This window comes from Suillus paluster (assembly GCF_016628075.1).
Source record: "Suillus paluster strain FC165 chromosome Unknown EDB91scaffold_56, whole genome shotgun sequence".
Classification (NCBI taxonomy): Eukaryota; Fungi; Basidiomycota; class Agaricomycetes; order Boletales; family Suillaceae; genus Suillus; species Suillus paluster.
Window position 1 is genome coordinate 71,884 of NW_024537616.1, and position 22,150 is coordinate 94,033.

Below are 22,150 nucleotides of genomic sequence, written 5' to 3' on the forward strand. Positions count from 1 at the left end.
TCTTGCTGTTGACTCTTGCCCTTCCCAAAAAATTCTCCCGTGTCCTCTGTCCTCAGAACTAAAATAAAAGTATATAGTATTTTGTAAATGTAATATGTAGACATGTGCCGAAGGCACAACGGGTGTGGGCTAGTTTGTATTAGTCACACCTCCCCCGCACGCGAGTCCGGGGAGATCCGGTGAATATTGGGAAACAGATCCGGAACGACATCGTCTGAGCTTCTTCGGGCTGGCTGAGAGAGGTACGTACAAGCTAGGTAAACACTCGTGAACTTCACTTGCGTTGTTGTCTCCTCTCTTCGTCCATGTATCGACAGAAAGTCGAGAGAGAGGAACTTTTTTTTAAGGTTAACGTTGATTCACAGTAAAATGAATGTTCGTTGTTTTCTGAGCTCAAGTTGCCTCTTTTTCTCCTTGGTCAGGTACCTGCCTTCGCGTTGACCGTCCCTCGGATCCAGCTCGCTCGACACTTCCATCGATGGAGACTCTCACCCCCTAAAATACCGAAGCTCGATGGTGACGTCTGACTCAACCCACGAGTCCTAGTCGTCCAACAAGTTCATCGAGGATCTCGAGCACGTCCTTGCCGAGGCCGACATTCCTGATTACGACAGGTTGTATACTCTACAGCACCAGAAACCTCCTTTCAATCACCTGGAGAGTTGAAGTGCTTGCGTGACATTGCAATTCTCGGGGCTCATCCTTATAACTGGCCTCCTTAATACAATTTTAAGCCAGGCCCGGCCACTACCTCCTATGGACATATACATGCCATGCTGGCATTCACATGACGAGTCGAAGCGCGTGCCAAGTTCTAACCGTTGTTTGTCGTTTATACTCGGAAGCCCCTGCAGTATTCTTATTCAACTGTAGTTTTCCTTCATGCTATCTTCCCATATTTCTTGTTGAACAAGATTTTCGGAACCGGACTCCCGCGCCACTAGGACTTTCTTACCATCTTGATTCGCTCAGTCACCTGCGAGACAATGGACACGAAGCAAAACTGAGGCGCTGGCTGCATCTGCCGAGTGCATGATATGTATTTCTTTACGAGTTACTCATCCCGGCCCATAATTATGTGCTGAAAAACTATAGGAAAGCCCAATCTCCAAGAGAAAATGTGCCTGGCACCACTGAACTCTTTCGCAAGGTTTGTACGTCAGATACAATCTCATGCAGCACGCTTATCTCGGTAGATAAGTAGATGTCCTCAGGGAAGTTCCGATGTCTACTTCGGTCCCAAGATACAAACCCTGACTTTCAGTATTCCCATCAGCAAGAGCACTCGAACGATTAATGACTGCTTCTCTACAGTCTCTATGGCTAGGGACAGCATGTGATTGGCGAACAAGGTGGGAGTTAACCAAAAACAAGTACCTACGAGAACAAGTCCAGAGCCTTACGAAAAGTGTTCCATCAACGAGGAGTCTTTGTTAACCGAATCAGGTTTTTAGGTCATTGGACACTGCTTGCTTCACCGCAACACCAGGCAAACATTCTCACTCCTGTCAGGTCCCATTAAGATATGACGCCTGCCAATCAATCAGGGAAATACTAATAGCGAGCATTTGACATGCAATGTCAAAACCTCCTTCCCGAAGCATCCAGCAATGCGCCTACTTCTCTGCGTTTTCTACCTTGTTCGAGGGATGCAAGCCGCGCCTACTACTAATCCAAATTTTACCAGTGACGGCTCTGCAGCCTCGTCATGCGCGAACTATAGAACCCTGTGGAGCATCGTCCTTACTTGCGCTCTGACCGTCTTTGCATGCACATACAGTGCCATCCACCCCAATATTCCGAGTCCTAAGGACAGTCCCGTTCGTGTTTTATTGCTACACTTGGGCATCATGGTAGCTGCCCTGCTTGTTCCTGAGCTGCTCGCTGTTTGGGCATTGCGCCAGTGGCTCTGGGCTCGTCATATTTCAACAGAGTTTAGGAAGCATTTCAGCGTTCGTCATCCACAAGAGCGGTTTGAAGGTGAGTCCTACTGTTTAACACTCTGGATACGTTCATTGGGGGACTCAGCATGTATTTCCTTAGAGAATGAGTGTACTGAAGTACTTCAATACGAAGGTGAACTCCACATTCCATCTTGCATCCTGAATGTGTTTCCTTATCTCTTGCCTGTGCCTTAAGATCATGACGGCACCCAGGCTCTCATAGCACATGCTAAAAGTGAATCATCTGCACCAGCGCACGCTAAAGGTAAATCATCTGAACTAGTGTTTCTTTGGTAATTCATTGTATTCCAACTTAGGACATGAAGGAACATGTACTCTTACGAAGCGATTCAAGGAATGGTTTAGGGCTTATACTTCAGAGCAATCTGAAGGTAAGTTTGACTCATTATTTCTTGAATCGTACGTGAAATTTGACTCGTGTGCATCCTTAGATTACGCATGGACTCAGACTCACAGCTTCTTTGCGCTGATGGGCGGTTTCATGCTCTATGTGGACGGAGAACCTTACCATATACTGTTGCCTGACCACCTTCTCGATCTGATACGTGCTGGATCTATTGATGTCCCCACCCTGACAGCAAAGCAGATCCGCGATCGGAGCAAAGGCAATGCGATATCAAAAGGATTGATCATCCTTCAAGTGGCCTGGTTTATCCTGCAACTCATTTCCCGCGCCATTTATCACCTTGAGACCACACAGCTCGAGGTAGGGACACTCGCTTTTGCGGTTCTCAATTTCATTACATATGCTGTGTGGTGGAATAAGCCTCTCGGTGTACAATGCTCTCATCCAGTCTACTGGAAGTCGACCAAGGCCAAGCTGGCAGAGGTCTGTTTTGATAAGTACGTGTACACCCCAATCAATTCTACCCCTGCCGATTATGTCCCCCTCAGCGCCTCTGAAAACGATGACCTCGAAATATCTATAGAGATCGTTGCTGTTTCACTCGTCGACTCAGTTGTGCGACTCATTGGCATAAATGTCATGTCCCCTCGAAAGCTACAAGTCCCAACGTGCGACAGTGGCAACGTCAAACTAGAACGTCAGGAAAGCAATGTTCTCACGTTGGTTGGCCTTTTTATGGGAACCATCTTTGGCGGCATCCACTGTACCGCTTGGTTTTATCCGTTCCCCACATATCAAGAACAGGTCTTATGGCGCGTGAGCGCTATCTATATAACTTTCACACAATGGTTTCATTTGCTGGTATACCTCCTGTTTATTCCGAAAACTGAAAAAAAGAAAACACTGAGGCTTTCGTTTATCGTAATGTTTCCTGGAATCCTACTGTATGTAACAGCACGTGTCATCATCTTCACACTTATGCTCACCACTTTACGCAATCTTCGTCCTGGCGCATTCGAGACGGTGTCGTGGGCTTATTTGTTGCCGCACTTGTAGTTCTTACTTGTGATACTTGTTATGTACTTCATACTTGGCAGCTCCATGCTCCGCTGTATATCCGCTGTATATCTGCTGTATGTTATATGTATTCATTACTCAAGCCTGAAAATGGAGGTGGTGAAAATCAAGAAATGGTCGTGACAGATCTCAATTGTTCACCAGTACATCCCTCGCACTCCTCCCAGTATGCACCAGTGATAGAATGACTTCGCCGGACTGTACCGATTATTGTGTTGTAGGCCCACAATTAGATCTTGCGATATGATCTCAGAGCTGTTCTGGCTACGGAGGACGATGCCGAGGATACGGACGACAGATGCCTACGTATGTGTGTTGACATTCTAAGTTCCCCTAAATCTGTGACCCACTAACTCAGACGTCCATCCATCAGCGATGGTTGTGTATAGAAAGCCCTTTTAAAGCTTCTGGATATGTTTTTGGACATCACTAACCTGTCGTAGTCTGGATGATACATGTTATCGACTCCACCTAATGGCGTTAACGGCATTGCAATAATCCTAGAATAACCGAGTTCTATATCGAGTGCTATCGACTATGGTATAAAATGCGGGTTATCAAGTAGCTACTGGTGAATAGTCAAGTACCAGGAAATGTGGTGATATTCGTCACCCGAAAGACCTTTTGACGAGACGATGAACTCGCCGATTTTAATCACCCACTATTATGTACCTATTTACATGATGACCTCAACCGGATGGTGGTGATTGGCACTTTGTAAGCTCGTGATCCTCACCAATTCAGCAGGTGATCAGGTCGGTGAAATTCACCTGTTTTTGGTTTCATAGTAGTACAAAAGATCAGTAAGTGTGCCCGGGGTGCCAGTAAGTACTGGGGGTAAAACCGCCCTTGTCCCAGTTTGATAGTTGGCATTGCTTAACAATGACTCTGGAATGACCAAACTCTATGTTGAACACCCGAGTGAACTCTCGACCAATGATGAGGCATAAATTCGAAGATAAGTATGACTGGGTCACTAGTAATTGGAGCTGAATCGCCACCACACTCAGCTTATCTTGGTTGAACGGTTAGGTTTGGTCTTGCGGCGATCATCCAGTCCCCATCTCATCGCGTCTTGGAAGGGTGGCAAACGCGAGACCTGATGCTAATGCATGATCTTCAGTTCTTCATTTGTCGGCGGCCCGTACATGCGGTATCACACGAGATGCGAAAATGGAATGACAAATCCGGGTGGGGCTGTAGAGCGAGAATTGAACTTTATGTTGTGTAGACCATACATCACAAAAACACTTGAGATGCTCGCCTGGTGCATATGAGTATGTATGACACACTGAGGCTTTCGAGATACTGCTCACCGGTAGTAGAGGAGCAACTGTTCCATTGAAGGGGAGTAGAACTGCGCGATTCATTTACTCGGCGTGTTGTAGGTATGTAGAAGAGAATCCTTACCGAACATAATATAGAACACAATTCCTGCTAGCGTCGACGTGCCACAAATGACGATGCCAATCGAACCTCACCATCTTGTAAGATGACTTTTGACAAAAATGGGAAACCGTGTGCGTCCCTAGCTGGAATAGTAATCAGAGGGTGTGTCGAGGGTTGAGAAATTGATTCGCGTTACCCAGGCGGTAGGCTTTCAGCAGCATCGATCCGACGGCCATGTCACGTCAGAAATGAAGAAGATAACCATGACGCACTGACCTCTCATATTAGAAACATTCCATACGTGAGGGAAGACTACTTGAAGTAGAGGTGAAACAGCCCCCTGAGGTATAGCCTTGATAGTCTAGAACGTGTTAGAATATTTTACTCAAGGTGCAAGCTCGATCTCGCAGACTCACATGTCAAAATGTTGGCATTACTGCCTGCGCTATACGGTGACACAACAGATGCAAGAGCCGACTCAACGAAGAGAGAAATCCCGAGGGCTTTGATTCTTCCTCAAAGTGCCCACGTCCGAACTATCAATATTTCTGGTTAGACAAAACAAGCTTTAACGACATCTTCATGGCATTGCTAGGATAAAACACTTACTCTGAGATAGGGCCACTCCAATGCCATACATTCCTGCAACATGTAAGTAACTTCTGGTGGAAACTGGGTCGTAGTCCAGTCACTCACAAGTTTGCGTGAAGAGCGGCGTGACATGATTCAGTGCTCAGATCCACCAAGAAAATATCTGGATTGCGACAATGCTTCAGCTTAAATCAAAAATGTGATAGCAATTTGAATGCGCACGGTACAGCGGCATGATCATTGTATCGGCGAACATCATGTACCGCGAGGACAAGCACAACCACTCCATTACACCTCAACGGCGAGACCACACGAGTCAATTCAGAGTCGATGTTCAAAAACCAATCATGGACCTCTATGACGGGATAGCCGGCCCAATCACTTGATAATTAATGTCAGTGCTGGTGAACGGCGAATGCTGATTCGAGAATGGCTTACTGTGCAGGTACTGAAAATTCACGGAAGCTCGTGAAAGTTTGTTCCACGTACCTTCAATATTAATGTTGCTCGTCATCAATTGCAATCGTTAGTACAGAAGCCAGTAGAGTGGAAATTGATTCAGCCATTGTGGCATGGTGAAGTCTCGATATGGACTTCATCCACAGCAGCTTGGGGTACATAGACCTCCCATCTACACAACTTTTCGGCATTGCAGTAAAATCTTGCTGAGTGGCTCAAATGCTCAATTGAAAGATTACAGCACATTGGAGATTAGGTTGTGCCAAGGTCAACCCACCTATCAAAAGTCTTTTTGGCTTATCCTAATTCACAATGCCGAGTATTTTTTTCCGAAGTTCATTATCAAGCCCCCATTTTCCCATCTAGACAGTGGCGTTATATGCGCCTCAGTGTTTGCAACCGTGTCTGGAGAAGTGGCCATCGGTGCGGGAAGTACAGCCCAGTGTGCGTATTGAAAATATAACGCCGGTAGGCAGGTATCGGAGCCGACGGAGAGGCAGCGATGATCAATGATCGACATAGAAGGTCTTGCGAAGGAGCTTTGGAATTCTGTGGATGATGCGACCTTGAGATGAGTTGCTATAAGTGAGGTAGGAATAGAAGAACCTCCCTGATTGACGTGCTCTCCCACCACACCACCGGTACTTCCCTGTGTGTAAGGACGTCAGGGAGATTGAAGCCTATAAGATCAGTACTCAGAGACCAGATAAGCGTGGATCATTTGAGTTTGGGATGGCTGACTGAAAGTAGCACTGTCCTTGAATAGCGAGACAAGCTCGGCATACTATTTCAGGTAATAACAAAGAGCAAACGCAACTGACAGTGAAATAATCACGATTTTCTGACCATACCATCAGAAACCCCTTCCTCGTCCCCTTCCTCTTCCCCGACCACGTCCATGGTCCATCCCTCGTCCCCTTCCCCTTTCGCGCGCATCATCCTTCTTCCTGCCTTTCGGCTTCGGTGCGTCGTCCACCAAGAGGGTATCTAGAGGAAGGGCATCAGGGAGCACAAAATAGCGGATGTTGTTGCCACGAATTGATAGGGAGTCGAGGGATGTTGGGTCCCTATTACGGGCTGTCATCTTGACAGTTTTAAGGTAGGTATTCATCTGCATATCGACACCTACAAATAATTAGAGTGGTATAAGACTTGCGAAAACGAACCAATTCGACGAACCGGTGATTGTTCCATGTACTACTGAGCCATTCTTGAGCTCGACGGTCACAGTCTCATTATTGAGTTTCATCAAGAATCTGATGAAAATAACTTAGGGTCAGCGCCCAACCCTTGCAATGCTCGAATAGAGAAAACTTTTGAGATTAGTGGAGTACGATGAAATAAGTGCGATATTCACCTTACAAGCTTCATGGTGAATATCTCCAACCAATTAGTTACATAATGGTACCTGGACCGATTGTGGACGTTGTCATTGGGCTGCATTAGGCCGAATCCCTCGGGCGGCCAAGCCACGCAAAAAGCCGAGTTGAAGGAAACAACTCAAGCCAGTGTAACTTAGTGAACATATAACCAATTGTAAAGGATAACGGCTTCTCTTTCACACTCTTTTGAGAGCCGGAAGCGTCATATCTTTCGTTCTCGACCTAATGCATGTCTCTATCCTGGACAAGACGGAAAACATTGTTGAGTTCGTTACTCAATAGCTCTGACGACGATGAAGAAGGCCTTGCATTGGATCGCATTTTGCATGGTCAGCAGGTCATAGGAAAGACTGGTAAGAGCCACATGCATTCTGGCTTTCTTTTACTCACAACCTGTGATGAAATAGCGAGAACTGCAGAGATCGAATCCCTCCGTTTCTCAGACGGAGATCTTGTCGTCCTGGGCACGCTGGACCATGGCCAATTCGGGGTTGTAAGTGCGTGAAAGAGTATGTGTCAATGTGTACACTGATTCCGCTGTTCAGATCGACGTGGTGACGTGCCAGCTAAACGGTCGCGTATATGTTCGCAAATCTATTGAGAAACATTTTGCCTCGCGGACTCGTGAAGTAACACTTGTTTTGCATCATGCGTTCTCCATACTGAGAAAATTCTGCAGCAATGCTCTCCACAATTAGAACGGGATATTCTTCTGCGCGCTCTTCGTGAGCGCTCTTCGTGGGCTCCGCACTTACTTTGTGCATTCCAAACCTCCAGTCATCTTAACATTGTTATGGATTATGCCGAAGGAGGCACATTATGGGATATACTTGAGTCAAGCCCTTATGAAGGCAGAGTTCCTGAGGCAGACATACTTTGGTGGGCTCCTCAGGCAGTCTGCGCCATCAACTGGTGTCATTCCCAAGGCTTTGTACATCGGTGAGAGCCACCATCCAGCATTCCCCACTCATATGAATGCAATGCAGTGACATCAAACCCCAGAACTTCGTTCTCACAGCAAGCAATCATATGCTTCTGATAGATTTCGGGTCTGCTGCGCCTCTTTCCCCACCAGAGCATGACGGGAGCCAGCTAATCCCGAAACGGTATACCCTTGTTCCCTGTGGTACTTGTGATTACATCTCTCCCGAAGTTTTGCAAGCACACGAAGATGCCCTCCTTGCAATGGAGTTGTCAGACGATAATGTTTCTCCTTCGATCTCCACAGAGATTGGTTCGTATGGCTTGGAGGTCGATTGGTGGAGCCTCGGGGCAATGTTGTATGAGTTGGTTTACGGAGTGGCTCCTTTCTTCGCCAAAGATATCCGAACTACTTATCTGAGGATTTTGGACTATGAGGTGCTGCAGTGTCACTGTACTCGCTTGCGAACGCATTAACCCATCATTCAACAGACGAGCTTGCGCTTCAATGCGGCGGTTGTCGTTTCTGAAAAGCTACAGGATTTACTCCGCAGGTCTGTTGTGCATTATTCGTGACTGCCATAACTCAAACACATTGAGGTAGACTTCTCACTGATCGACATCGCCGTATTGGTAGATGTAGTGTGTTGGAAATTACGGAGCACCAGTTCTTTGGAAACACCGACTGGTCTTGTGTAGATTCGCGTGAGTTTTAAGTATGAATAGCTCTCCTTATATTCATTGTTCCTTGCTCAGGTCCTGCACCGTCTGACATCCATGTGCCGCGATTCACATATTCTGTGGCAGCAGCGCCTGGCTCACCCATAGAGCGCCCAGATCCCACGGATGACGGAAATTCACAGCCGTTCGCATTTTCGGCTTTATTCCAATCCTCCCCTAACACTTCGCCTGGAATATCGATTTTGCGAGATACGCCTGATCGCATATCCCCACGAGCCGAATCGGCCTTCATCGGATTTTCGTGGGGTCCAACCAATGATGCATTCCCTTTTTCAAATTCATTTCGAAAAGGCGAGACCGATAGTCTAGCCACCCCTCAGCCCCTACAAGCCACTTCCGTGAAGTCCAGCCCCTATCCATCGCTCAAGCCCTCCATCGTCGCACCCACGCACTTCGCGACACCCATTCGTCCCCACGGTTTATCAGCATTTCACACTCTTCCCCGCACGAGCGCTGTTCGGCGTACAGCTCAGCGGCGCGCCGTTTCTGATCGAGAAGCCATGAAGCAGCTGGTGGAATGCATCGGAATGAGTGCCAGGAAAAAAGTCCTCGCAAGTGGTCGCAAGCCGCGCTTGCTGCAGTCTTCTGGCCGAAGCCTCTCAAACACTGTCCGGAAAGAGCTGCGTTTTGGTCTCCAACCCATTATCACCAACAAAACTTACGACTCCGATGACTTCCCACCCGTCGTAGTTGCTTCGACGTTCGATGGAGCCGACGAAACGGAGTCGGATGGACCACCAAGTCCCAGTCCCAGTCCACGCCCCGGTTCTGCAATGTCTATACTCAGCCGAAGAAGTGTCACACCTACGATATCTGGATCTTATTCCGCTCGTCTGTTAAACCTCCCCTCTACTACATTTACGGCAAGCAGATCGCACGAAGAACTCTTGAGCAATTTGCAAAGCGACGGGAAGATCTTTGAATCACTAGAAAATAGGCACGCCGCCATGATGTCAGATTTGACAGCGATTGAAGGGCGCTTGCGCCGCATCTCCTTGCTGTTATCGGTGGAGCCACTTAAGTCCTCCGCTGATGTCAGTTGAAAGGGGTATGTTTGCGGAACCTTCACCTCACCCCAGTTGACTGTCTGTTGCTGATGCTGTTTCGTCGTCAGGACATCTCGTCGGAGCGATCCGTATCACCGGCGCACGAACGTGAGTACTTAGAGATGGTGCGTGTTGTCGTGTATGAGGGCCGCGGTCAAGTTGACGACAGTTGGCAGATTTTCAAAACGGAACAAATGTGCAACCGTATACTATACTAGTTTGTATAGTACGTTGTACAAGGACCATATCCACATCTTCTGATGCCACCCGGCTGCGCATCCCATGCATCATTAGATCTTTGGCGAGAAGTGTGGAAGCTGCTTCCCGTACAGAATCCAACGTTCTGCCTGTTCACAACGCCCTTCGGCAGTTGCTAACGTATCTTCCCAAGTTGTTAGGTAGTCCTAAACTGACCATGAGGCTACAAGACTCGGAGAACATCTGAGCTGGTATGTACGGTCATCTTCAATCACATTTATTGTTCACCCCTCGGACCGCCATCCGCACCGATTCATTTCTCACTATTCTGCGGGAATCAATTCTCCGAGCTGACAGTTATTTTCTAGGTCCTCCGGAAAATCCACACTGTCGAACGGTTGGCACAGAACCCCATCGTCTTGCCGTCCTTTTCAGGATTCCCAACCGAGCTTCTTGGACTCCTTCCGTACCTTTCGCACAGTGTCACTAACGCTGCTCAAGTATCCAATTTTGGTTCTGTCAATTGCCGACAACATATATTGCGTTCAGATGGACATGGGATGTTCGCTCCAATCTCCCAAATCATGGGTGCCTTCGTTAGAGGACGAGCCATTTCACAATCCCTGTTTACTCTCCACCTCTTCACGCAGAATGACATTATGACAACGATCATTCCAACGGTAGGCATGCTGGCGTTCCAAGTAACTTCTGGTCTGAGCTCGCAAACGCAGACACTTTTCGCGCTGGTCGCAGCCCCCCTCTGCAGCTCTTACCGTTGTCTTCATGTGGTCTGGTGGATTTGGCTACACCTCCTTCATTTCAACGTCGCCAATCAAGTAATCGATCCAGGCAGAAGATGGCAGGAACAAAGCTAGCCGACCAATACCGGCGGGGTACATCAGTTTACAAGATGCGATCTATCTGCGCTGGGCACTGGTCCCCATATGCTTGATATCGTCAGCGTTTTATAGCATCCAAGTGCTTAGCGCGAGCCTAGCGATAGCCTTTCTCACTCTTTGGTACAATGAGTTCAGAGCCCATAGTCATTGGTTTTCGAAAAACTTGATGACTGGCGTAGGATATGCTTGTTTCCAGGTTGGGGCCACCCTCATTGCAGGTATGTAACTGATATCGGACAAGAAAACATCCACTGACTATCACAACCAGGTCGGGATATGTCACGGCTGGAGCCTGCTGCTCTCTTAGCTGTGCTGCTCAGCATCGCGATGTTCGCCACCACGCTCCAAGCACAGGACTTCAAAGACCAGGAAGGAGACCGCTCCATAGGCAGACGGACACTGCCGATCGCATATCCTTCCCGAGCTCGCGTGTCCATGTTTATAGGACTTCCGATGTGGTCGATTTGTCTTACTCAGGTCTGGGGGGTGGACGTATTTTGCAGCGTTGCATTCGTACTTTATGCGGGCCTTGTCGGATTGCGATTCATGGTGTGTAAGACAACTCGGGCGGACCGCCTATCGTGTAAATTATATAGTGTAAGTCATCCCCTCATCCGTGTAAATTTGACCTGATCAACTCTCGAAAGGTTTGGTTTTCTGTCGCATACCTTCTTCCTGGTTACTGGCGATACTTCAGTGAAGCACATATGCATATATCATAGTGGTTACTGGGCTAGAGGTTTGATTCAAGGATTCGTTTGGACTTACGGACATCACATTTTGTTGTACTAATCAAGCACGCCATGTAGTCGGATATTTGTATATCATTAGCGATCCCTTGATACTGGCAAATGATTTATATGGCCTCGGGTGGCGGTCTCACTTTCTTCGTAGGGAGTCCCTTGCTCAAGCCTGCTGCTGCCACCAGTAGTTGGTTCAACGTTCAGGCAGGGCGAGCAGCTATGAATATTCAGTGTTCGAAGTCTCACGTCACTACAGTAGTACTTAACTACCCTAATCATTATCATCATCATCACCATCACCATCATATCCCATCACCCGTGTTGCTTTCTTCTCTCTCGTGTGGAGATCTGGCTGATCCAATGGTATCTGTGAGATAATATCGTTGTCGTTGCTCATGTTTATTATCCAAGACTGGTTCAGGAACTCCATGCTTTCGTTCTTCTCCCAAGGGGTTTTGTTCATACTTAGTCTGAAGCATAGTCCATCTGGAGTCGGTCTCTTCGGCGTGCTTGTCTTTGGATACATCTGTGTGTATTTGGTTATCCCTGAATTCAAACCAAAGGTTTGAGGCCCTGCTGTGAACTGTTGCGTATCTAATGAGGTAGGTGAAAACGAGCTTCGGACTTACAATAGATACTCGTGTATGATCTGAATGCCAATCATTTTATACTCAAAGCCCGGATGATGGGTGACGAATGGAACAACCCAAGACTCGAAAAGTGACGTATGACTTATGCGTGGCATATACAGGGCTACAGCGAGTCAGGTCTGCGCAATATCCTGTCAAACGCGAATAAGAGCAGGACGATCGTGCCAGACATTGCAGAGTAGGCAAAGAAAGTATCCCCAAGAAGAGCGATGAAGAACGCTGGTAAAATACCACCAGTTAGCGGCACAGACAACACACCGATAGGTATACCCACCGCACAACAAATACGACAATGCAACGGCGGTGAGAAACATAAGGGCAAGAAAAGCGAAAGAATACGCACAAGGCAAGGGTACCCAGACGGCAAGAGAATCCCAAGATAACGGAAGAGGTATACAATCTATGAAACATCACCTGAGACAGATAATTTAAAACTCTGCTTAGGACTGCAATAGAAGGATCAAGAGCAACAACGACATTCACTATGAGTCGCTTGCGATGCGCATTTTCGTTGAATGCGGTTGCTGATGACAGTTCCGGGTGTCGATCAAGCATCTCGTCGAGAGAAGCATTGACAAAGAGGGGGAAACTGTCCACATGAAGTCTGGCGCTAGTAGCGTAGACGATATTGATGTGACTAGGGAGGTACGGATCGTTATCGTGCGGAGAAGCAAGTAAATCAGTACACACCACGCATGCCCATCAGCAAATCTGTAACATTCCATCGATAACCGGAAGTGATCGGACATGAGCGCCGAGGGATCATTCTATATAGGCCCTATGGCGAAGTAGGGTGCGTTATAACTTACAAAGGATGATGAAAGATGATCAGTGGAGGAAATATATGGTTGCAGAACGGTAGACTGTGGTATATGGTGGTACTAAATGCATGTAGGTTCGTGCACAGAATGGAGGGGCCACTGATACGTGACGGGCGTTTATAAAGGGGGCAGTGATGATTGAAGAAGCCAAATGAAATCCACGCCGCAGTAGCGTGATATAGAAGAACCCTGGATAAGCGCCTACATGAGTTGGGTCATGGGCAGAAGTCCAACGCTACTCACTACCACCAGACCCCCAACGCAAGGATATCTTAAACGTACGGCCCTCGTCAACTTCAAATGCTGCTGACCGTCTATATCTCTGTCCAGGTCAACGCGAGATGTCAGGGGTACCTGACGCAGCAAGAGATGCAGATTCTCACTCTGAGACGGCAGCCGAAGCCAGCGCGGACAACGGAAGGACAACTGACACCAGCGTGGATGATAAAAGGACATACGAAAGGCGTGGAAGCAGTCGCGTTCTTCAAAAATGGTCGACGGGTCGTCACTGGTTCATGGGATGGAACCCTGCGCATCTGGGACTTGGAGACAGGAGCATTGGTAGGAATGCCATTCAAGGGACACCGGGACGAGGTGAATTCCGTGGCCGTATCACCAGACGACAGGCGAATTGCGAGCGGTGGATATGATAGAACCATCATCATCTGGGACGTCGAGAGCAAGCAGAAAGTATTCGAACCGCTGGTGAAGCATACAGGCTGGGTGAATTCGGTGTGCTTCTCACCCGATGGCAAGAAACTTGCAAGCGGGTCGAATAATTCCACGGTTGTTTTATGGAATGCGGAGACCGGCGCTGTCCTCGCAACACTCCAGAGTGGTGATGATATTGGTGTTACAGCGTGGCATTCAGCCCAGATGGGCTAAAATTAGCCTCTGGATCATAAGGGAAACATCCGGGTGTGGCGCACCGATAACGCCGAGCTTCTTCTCAAGTTCAACGCTCACCAAAGTTATGTTCAAAGTGTTGTGTGGTCGCCTGACGGTCAGCAACTTGTCTCTGCATCAAACGACAAAACAGTCAAGTTCTGGAACTCGTCCAATGGAGACCAGATCGGTCAACCTTGCACCGGTCATACTTTCTACATCCGCTCGCTCGCCATCTCGCATGACGGCTCCTTCATTGCCACTGCCTCGTACGATGAGACTGTGCGGCTGTGGAGCACAAAGACACACCAACACATAGGTCAGCCATTCAAACACACCACGATCTTTCGGTCTGTCGCGATTTCTCCCAATGGAGAACTGCTCGTCAGTGGAGATGACACCGGAACGGTGTTGCTCTGGTCTATTAAGCAGATACTTGAGCAACACAAGGCGGGAGAAAGGACAAATTTCGATGAAGGAGCATGTCGACAGCAACTCCTTGGTCTCAGTGACACGCAGGTATGCTATCACCCATTATTTTTAGTCTGTCTGTCCATTCATACTGCTTTCGGCGGCGGCACACAGCCGCGCTGTCATGACGCCGACGATGAGCTCTCTGGCAATAACGATGGTGCAAGTCACCATTCTTCGCAACAAGCGTCTGGTAGTGACGGCAACCCTTCATTATTTGACGTGAGCTGCCTTCAATTTGTATCCTTATCACGGAACATGAGCTTGCTTCATGCAGATCCCTGTTATAAAGACGATGCTACCCAATGCATGCATTGCTGAGGACCCGCATACCGCTGAAGAACTCCTGTCCCAGGAGACCGACGCAGATGACAACAATCACGACTCATATGCCAACGAGGAAGACGATGCAGACGAATCGATTAAAGATGTCGAGGAAGTACAGCAACTCCTTCCTCGTAGTGAAATGCACGTATGCTCTTTCCCATTCTTGTTCCGCTTTTCTATTTATTTACACGACAAACAGCTACCGGTGCACTGTCACGAGAACGAACACAAGCCCACCGGCGATCACGACAGTCCAAGCAATCATCCCTCGGATACTGAACAAGCATCTGGCAGTGACGACAATCTCTCATTGTTTGACGTGAGCTTTTGCCTTTGATGCATCTACTTATCACGCAACGCGAGCTTTTTTCATGCAGATCCTTGGTATAAACAAGACGGTCCGCAAAGCATGCATCAGCAACCCGCACATTGCTGAAGACCTGCTGACCAAAGAGATCGACGCACATGGCAACAACCACGACTCGTATGCCATTCGCTCGATTGTAAGGGCGCGAAACTCCGAGTGGGACCAGGCGCTTCAAGATTCAGCCAAGGTCAGATGCTCTGCCTATCATGACACGTTCGACGTTAATGTTACTTGGCGACATAGTCCATCGCTATCCAGCCCTCGTTATGGGGCTACATTTCCAAGGGCATCGCGCTCTGCGGCAACGACCAGATCTGCGACGCAATGGAAGCTTTCGATCTCGCTTTCGTATTTCTAAATCGAGTTTCGATGACAATCGATCTCTTACTATTGATCAAGGTGCTCTCATCGCTGTGTTTGTAGTCAGTCTGTCATACTAAGACTTTGATGTCATTTTTTCCAGGCTGTTGCACTCTTCAATGCCAGTCGCCACGATGATGCAATGCGGCGAGTTCAAGACCTCGCCACCGCTTGTCATCACTTGGATACACTTCCGTGCAGCGTTGTCAACGTGAGCTTTACGTCATACTTCATGAGTTTTCTCACTTTCGAACACACTCTCCAGTCATATCTACGCCTGCAGCTTGCAATGATTGCTTTTGAGAACGGGCGGTACAACGAAGCCGCCGATCATCTCAGTATACCCGACTTATTCTCTAGCAAAGTCCTTGTTAAACCTAGATGGAAGATATTTACAGTGGTGAGTCATTATGAAGCCGCAGAATATACTTCCACTGATTCAAGCTAATGTTGGACAGCTCTTCGGCTGGGACTTGGACTCGTTATGGCAATCAATCAATCAAAGGCGGTGTGATGCTTTCCTCTGCGCTGATCGAGTGATCGAAGCGGTTGAATGTCACCGATACATGATGAGCATGATTGACGAGGATGTGAAAGAGAGCTACCTCGCATGGTCCACGGGTGGGTACTTTGGTGTTATATACACCTTGAATATCGACACTTACTCTGTGGCTGTTTAGCCTTCAAGAAAAACTGTACTGCGCGCTGTCTCGCAAAGGGAGATGAGGCTGTTGCTGCAAGCAACTACGAGGCGGCTATGGAACTATATTCAGCAGGAATTGAGCTTGACTCCTCGTGCGAGTCTCTGTTTGCGCACCGCAGCAAGGCAAACTTAGAACGGGACCTCTATGTAGAGGCCCTTTTCGACGCAGAAAAGGTGCGGATAATGTCTTTCATTTGTCTAGCTATTGTTCTAATACTGTGCATAGGTCATCGAACTCGATCCTTCTTCTTATCTGGGGTACGAACTGAAGCATGCAGCCCTTCACAAGGCCCGACGTTATGATGAAGCGATCGAGGCCTTGAAAACCATGCTCTTGAAGTCAGATGATGTGCCTGGCGCACGGGCACAAGGTAAGCTCCAATCTCTCATGTGCCAACGTGAGAATCATAAACACTTTCTGCAGAGCTGCATCAGCAGTATGTCAGTCCATCTGATGTTGAAGGCATTATTCGACGCGCCATTGACATTCAACTGGAAAATGCTCCGCTGCGTCTAATCAACACCTCCACTGGGCGTATATGCAATCGAGACACGCAGATCAACGCCTTCATGGACAGCACCGAGTACAAAGAGATTTTTTCTTCCTCGATGATGCATGCGCCCCTCCAGACGGAGCCCATTAGAGCAGTGGTTGCGAAGTACTTCAGTTGGGCCATGCTATCCCATAGGTGGCAAAGCAATGAGCTGCTGCTACATGACATCCAGGACAAGGTTGTGTATGACTTGGATGCGGTTGGAACCACGGTGAAGTTGCAGACATTCTGCAAAATTGCTCGTGATGCGGGGCATCGCTGGGCGTGGAGCGATACATGTTGCATTGACCAGAAAAACAACGTCGAGCTACAAGCATCTGTCAACTCCATGTTTGTTTGGTATCGCCACTCAGGACTCACGATCGTTTACCTACCGGATGTTCTGCTTTCGTCGAAGTCAGGCGCGCTTGCAAACAGTGTTTGGAACACGCGAGGATGGACTGTTCAGGAGTTCCTGGCCCCTAGCATTGTTTTGTTCTACCGAGCAGATTGGAGTCTGTACCTCGACGACCACTCTTCCAACCACAAGGAGTCTGCCGCTATCATGCAGGAGTTGAGGGATTCGACGGGTATAGATGCACAGGCACTCGCTGCCTTCGAACCGGGGATGAGAGACGCCCGAGAGAAATTTCGATGGGCGTCGAAACGTGTAACGACTGTGCCGGAAGACATCGCATATTCACTATTTGGTATTTTCGGCATCCACCTACCTGTCATCTACGGCGAGACGAGGCAGAATGCGCTCGGCCGGCTCTTTCAGGAGATCATAGCCAAGTCGGGCGATATCACTGCCCTGGACTGGGTCGGAAAATCATCCCCATTCAATAGCTGTTTGCCAGCCGACATTGTCTCGTACAAACCTCCGCCATGCACAGTGCCATCTCTATCTGAAGATCAGATACTGACATCGGTCTCGTTGCTACGGAATGCCCCCATCGAGGAGCAGGCTTTGACACTGTATACTCGGCTTGCCAGCCAGCACCCTCCTTGTTTCGCGAATGGCAGGCTGCAATTGCCTTGTATAGCATTCCCCATCACAGCACTCAAACGGAGGCGTGGCCAAGACCGGGAGACATCTTTTACTTATGATGTCAAGGCTGACGGGCTTGACGACATGCTAATCACCACCGAAGAGAAACTGACTCAATTCTGGCCAGCAAGGCCTACTCGGCAGACATTCTTGCTCGTCCGTCCATGGGATCGTTATGATCTCGAGCTTCCTGACTTTGCAGACGAGATGCAGAGCGTGTACGAATCCGAGCCTGGCTCTCCATCAGACGAATCGCTCGACGGGTATCCTGGAGACAATGAGCCAGCTGATTCGGAGTCTCACTCACGAGAGTTGAGGTTGATCGTTCGTCTGGGACAGCCTTTTGGCGCACTTTTCCTAGCGCAGCAGCGTGTCGGGGAGTACAAGAGGATTGCTTCGGATAGCAATATCATCGCGCAAGTCAAGGACGTGACTTCTGTTCGTAACATGATGGACGTCAGGATGCTAGAGATATTGTAGACTCATTCTTGTCGAAGGACGGAGATTCCCTGACGCGTTTTCATTCATACCTTCACAGTACCTATGTGAAACAATTCCCTTTATAACACAGTCCGCGATCTATATCTAGACATGCTTGAGTAGCATTGATCCGCTGTGCAAGAAGCGCCACCGAACAAGAGGGATCCAAGGACAGCCGTCGTAAAGTGTGCATGAGAACAAGTCCAATAGTTTTCAAGTCCGTGAGTGTAATTCAAGGAGGCCTCACACCTGAAGATATATATTTATATTCACTACAGTACTACTGTCTTATGCTCTTGAATGACTGGTCTCGTTCTTCTGGACGATGAGGTATGGATCACATCACACTGGTCATCTGGGACAAATAGGGCATAATGCTCGAGGAGCACACCTTAGGCTGGTCCAGAGCTTCCAGATGGTTGCTCACAGTGTGCTGTGTTATCCATGATGGATAAATCAGCAACATTGACCTTCGCCGCTGCGGATGCGGCTTTGCAGTTGACCTTTGGCAATAATGTGACAAGTCTAGTTCGCTGTATCTCTGGGCCCCTGGTACCCAAGTATCTGCAGTTCCAATCAGGGTAAGTGATGGTTCAACCAGTGGGAAATTCTTGTGACCTTTGTGTCTCGTAACTCCAAGAATGGTTTCCCCGAGCCCATGTTGCAATGCCGTCAAGATACTCCTTTACTAGGACGTCGATGGAAGGTCCCCATGATGGGACCTTCGCAAGACCGTCCATAAACCTTTTCTCCACTTCGGTGTGATAGCGTGCTGCCCAAGCCATCGCACCGCTTCTGTCGAGGCCAAGTTCCAACATCACAATAGTGATCAGGTTGTGGTTTTCATCCCTCGCTTGCTCTCTATTGTACGAGATCATGTCCTGCGAAGGCTGTTAGTAACCACAGACCACGTCTTCAATACAACTTTACGTTGTCAATCAGCATCAACTCTGCAATGCATTCGGCTAGTGCAGCAATGGCGGGATGATAAAACACTTCATCGGGAAGATCCATTCCCATTTCATGAATTGCAATGGCAGGTTTTGCAGCAACCGTATCCCGCCGGAGCTTGATGTAGTCATCGATACTGCGGCAATGAGCTTCATCTCGGTCGAGAGCTTCGACGACTACTGCACGAAGGTATGCGGTATAACTGTCGAGGAAGTGACGCTGAGAAGACATGCTTGCAGTTTGGATTGTACGAGCCCAAAATCTACGCAAAAAATCCCTTGGACTTCAGATGTATAATCAAAGAATTTGGAGATAAGTACTTACTGTCGTACAATTTCACCAAGGATGCACTCGCCTTCTGGTCGTATCTTATGAGGATGATGTAGGGCATCGATGACGATGCCCACCATTGCCTCGGTAACTGCTGCGTTTTCAACGTCGGTGTACTCGTCCACAATGATGAAGACATTTATGAGTTCGCAAGCCGATTCGAAGGCATTCTATTGCAAAAATAGAATGGGGCCCGGGGGTATGCGGTTTAGTAGGGCCCTAGCTAGCTCAAACACGAACCTCTTGGTACATTGGGATAACCCAATGCTGCTAGGCGGGCTACAAGAACAACAAATGTCCATCATCTTCGTCATTAAGGGCTAGTAACATAGGTCGAACCAGAATCACATTTGTCGAATGCTTCCTGTGACTTGGCACTCAGAGCCTTGAAATCACGGAACGAAGCATCGACTTCAGCTTTCACAGCTTCGTAATGAGGATTCATCGCACGAGGCCACGGCCAGTCGTTCATGGTGTCTGGAAGGTAAATCACCCTTGGACGAGCTTCCATAGTACCTATAGATATTTTCGAACAGGAGTGGAAGCAGGAAGAAAGGTTCGGATGGTTGAGTAAGTAACTCTAGGAGTCCACTGGGATTTATAGCAGAACGAATCCTACCCGATTAAAAGGCCCAGAATTACGTACGTATAGATGTTGCGCAAAAAAAGTGTGGTCTGATGTGGGGTTAATCTATATGAAAGTGGCCCGACTTTAACTTGAGATTGGGGCGGAGGCTAATCAAATGACATCTAATAACGCACGAAATACATCTTGCGAATACATCTCTCCCTTGCCCGTGCATCCGACACGCCTCACCAAGCGTCCGCAATCTCAAAGCCCCCACGTAGAGCAAGAACAAGATGGAGAACCGACCCTGCGGAAATACTGGACGAGTCCTTAGTGGTCTTATCGCCCAGCCTAAATAATAATCAAAAATGCTGCGGTGAGTTTGCGTGATCCTTTGGGAGCGAAGGCGATAATCTGGCTCCCACCGAAGATCAGCCTCTGTTGTTGTTGTGATTGTTGTACCAGCACGCCGGACTGCTCTTCAGTGACCTTCTCCTTATGATGCGAGTTATCTGTCCCTCCATGGTTCGTGAGCTTAACCGTGACGGTACGCTCGGTTGTAAGTACCTTGTCTTCGAGATCCATGTCCAACTCAATATGTGCATATACATGACACTTGGTTAGTCATGAGCAGATTGCGAGAATTGGACTGGGCACCTCCTTGTTAGTGAGTGTTTAGCAGTAATTAGGGTAGCGGAACGTATGTCTGGAGTATGTTCGAATCGTTACCTTGACTTTGATGAGCATGGTCAACAATGCACACAATGTACGCCACCCACGACTTTACTCGATGATAAATATGTCACAAGCAGTGGCATCGTAATTGGCGCTGTGCTGAAGTTTAAGCTTAGCGAAACCTCGTCCCGAGCGTGCTACTCAGATCCATCCATTGCATAGTAAGTCTCCAATAATTTGTCTAATGAAGCAGATAAGTAATTCGAACGCCGAATATCTCCCAAAGGCCCCCCTTAAATCAATCCAGCCAACAACGAAGCGGTTCATGAACCTCGGGTACCATTTCAGGTTTCTGCTTCCTCAGGACGCGAATGCAAGAGAGGTAACCAGCTACACATAAAGAGTATTTGTCCCCAAGTACTTCTAATTATCGATAAACCAAATAAACGGAAGTCTATGATTATATGAAACGAGCGTGCTGGGTATCACTTGTACGTGCGATCGAAATTGTTGTGTGCTATAGTCCATGCGTTCCGTCTGGTGCAGTAGTTGATATGTATTGCTTTCCTAGGTGTTCGGTGTGGTGTGGTGTGGTGTAGCATGTGCCTGTTCCGAGGCGTCCTTTTGTGCGGGATGGCTTTTAGGCTGCCGATGGTCGATGCGCCCTCTTCAAGCCCCAAGAATCAAACTCCTATCCACAGACGCGTCATCCTCCTCGCTGCTCTCATTCTCCTCAATAATCCCTTCCTCCGTCCTAGGCCTCTCCTTCACGTACTCATGCCCCAAGAAATTCATCACGCTAGCAACAACGCATCAGCACACCCAAAATACGAACCAACGAAAAAAACACCCACTAAATGGTCCCATCCTGCGCACCCTACCACTACCTTCCTCATGCGTGAGCTGCATCGACATTGGGTTCTTCTCTGGCACCGCCAAGCCGGAGAACTTGGGCGGCAATGGACCAAGGAGACCTTTCACGCCCCGATCAGACGTGGCGTGTGCTAGCGCCGCCCATGCACCTGATAGAGGAATAATATTTGCGTCGATGTTGACGTTTGGGGTCGGAGCCGAGAACATCGGGTTTGCGTGGTCCATGGTAGGGCCTGTGTCTTCACCCACCGGACCATCAAGGACATCGTCCTTTTCCCTATCTTCATGCGTCGACATCAGAACCTGGATGGAAAAAGAGACTGAACGCGTGAGGACCAGGTACGGTTAA

General features: G+C 48.3%; 6 protein-coding genes across 6 annotated transcripts; 3 read left to right on the plus strand and 3 right to left on the minus strand.

Moving 5' to 3' along the window:
- Positions 1 to 1,649: 1,649 nt before the first annotated feature.
- On the plus strand, positions 1,650 to 3,366 carry EDB91DRAFT_1057787 (uncharacterized protein; the record flags this gene model as incomplete). The annotated part of the gene is made up of 2 exons (XM_041314107.1): positions 1,650 to 1,956; positions 2,396 to 3,366. The coding sequence occupies 2 exons, from the start codon at positions 1,650 to 1,652 to the stop codon at positions 3,364 to 3,366; spliced, it is 1,278 nt and encodes a 425-aa protein (XP_041174049.1).
- A 3,142-nt stretch (positions 3,367 to 6,508) lies between these two features.
- On the minus strand, positions 6,509 to 7,212 carry EDB91DRAFT_1330149 (Sm-like ribonucleoprotein). Its single transcript, XM_041325339.1, has 3 exons — positions 7,184 to 7,212; positions 7,006 to 7,082; positions 6,509 to 6,951 (listed from the first exon to the last, which is right to left on the minus strand). Exons 1-3 carry the CDS (start codon positions 7,195 to 7,197, stop codon positions 6,680 to 6,682), a joined length of 363 nt encoding a protein of 120 aa, XP_041174050.1. The 5' UTR covers positions 7,198 to 7,212; the 3' UTR covers positions 6,509 to 6,679.
- A 60-nt stretch (positions 7,213 to 7,272) lies between these two features.
- EDB91DRAFT_657811 (kinase-like protein) lies at positions 7,273 to 10,294 on the plus strand. The gene is made up of 10 exons (XM_041328010.1): positions 7,273 to 7,561; positions 7,616 to 7,701; positions 7,754 to 7,837; positions 7,888 to 8,147; positions 8,195 to 8,567; positions 8,622 to 8,683; positions 8,734 to 8,834; positions 8,886 to 9,918; positions 9,985 to 10,041; positions 10,093 to 10,294. The coding sequence occupies exons 1-8, from the start codon at positions 7,438 to 7,440 to the stop codon at positions 9,911 to 9,913; spliced, it is 2,118 nt and encodes a 705-aa protein (XP_041174051.1). The 5' UTR covers positions 7,273 to 7,437; the 3' UTR covers positions 9,914 to 9,918; positions 9,985 to 10,041; positions 10,093 to 10,294.
- A 404-nt stretch (positions 10,295 to 10,698) lies between these two features.
- Positions 10,699 to 11,735, plus strand: EDB91DRAFT_1238675 (UbiA prenyltransferase family-domain-containing protein; the record flags this gene model as incomplete). Its single annotated transcript, XM_041321754.1, has 4 exons — positions 10,699 to 10,825; positions 10,968 to 11,231; positions 11,282 to 11,610; positions 11,661 to 11,735. The coding sequence occupies 4 exons, from the start codon at positions 10,699 to 10,701 to the stop codon at positions 11,733 to 11,735; spliced, it is 795 nt and encodes a 264-aa protein (XP_041174052.1).
- Positions 11,736 to 18,480: 6,745 nt separating this feature from the next.
- EDB91DRAFT_1226333 (isoprenoid synthase domain-containing protein) lies at positions 18,481 to 20,196 on the minus strand (the record flags this gene model as incomplete). Its single annotated transcript, XM_041320985.1, has 5 exons — positions 18,481 to 18,968; positions 19,023 to 19,285; positions 19,335 to 19,617; positions 19,680 to 19,855; positions 20,014 to 20,196. The coding sequence occupies 5 exons, from the start codon at positions 20,194 to 20,196 to the stop codon at positions 18,797 to 18,799; spliced, it is 1,077 nt and encodes a 358-aa protein (XP_041174053.1). The 3' UTR covers positions 18,481 to 18,796.
- A 1,401-nt stretch (positions 20,197 to 21,597) lies between these two features.
- EDB91DRAFT_1251601 (uncharacterized protein) lies at positions 21,598 to 22,098 on the minus strand (the record flags this gene model as incomplete). Its single annotated transcript, XM_041323400.1, has 2 exons — positions 21,598 to 21,727; positions 21,779 to 22,098. 2 exons carry the CDS (start codon positions 22,096 to 22,098, stop codon positions 21,598 to 21,600), a joined length of 450 nt encoding a protein of 149 aa, XP_041174054.1.
- Between the last annotated feature and the right edge of the window lie 52 nt (positions 22,099 to 22,150).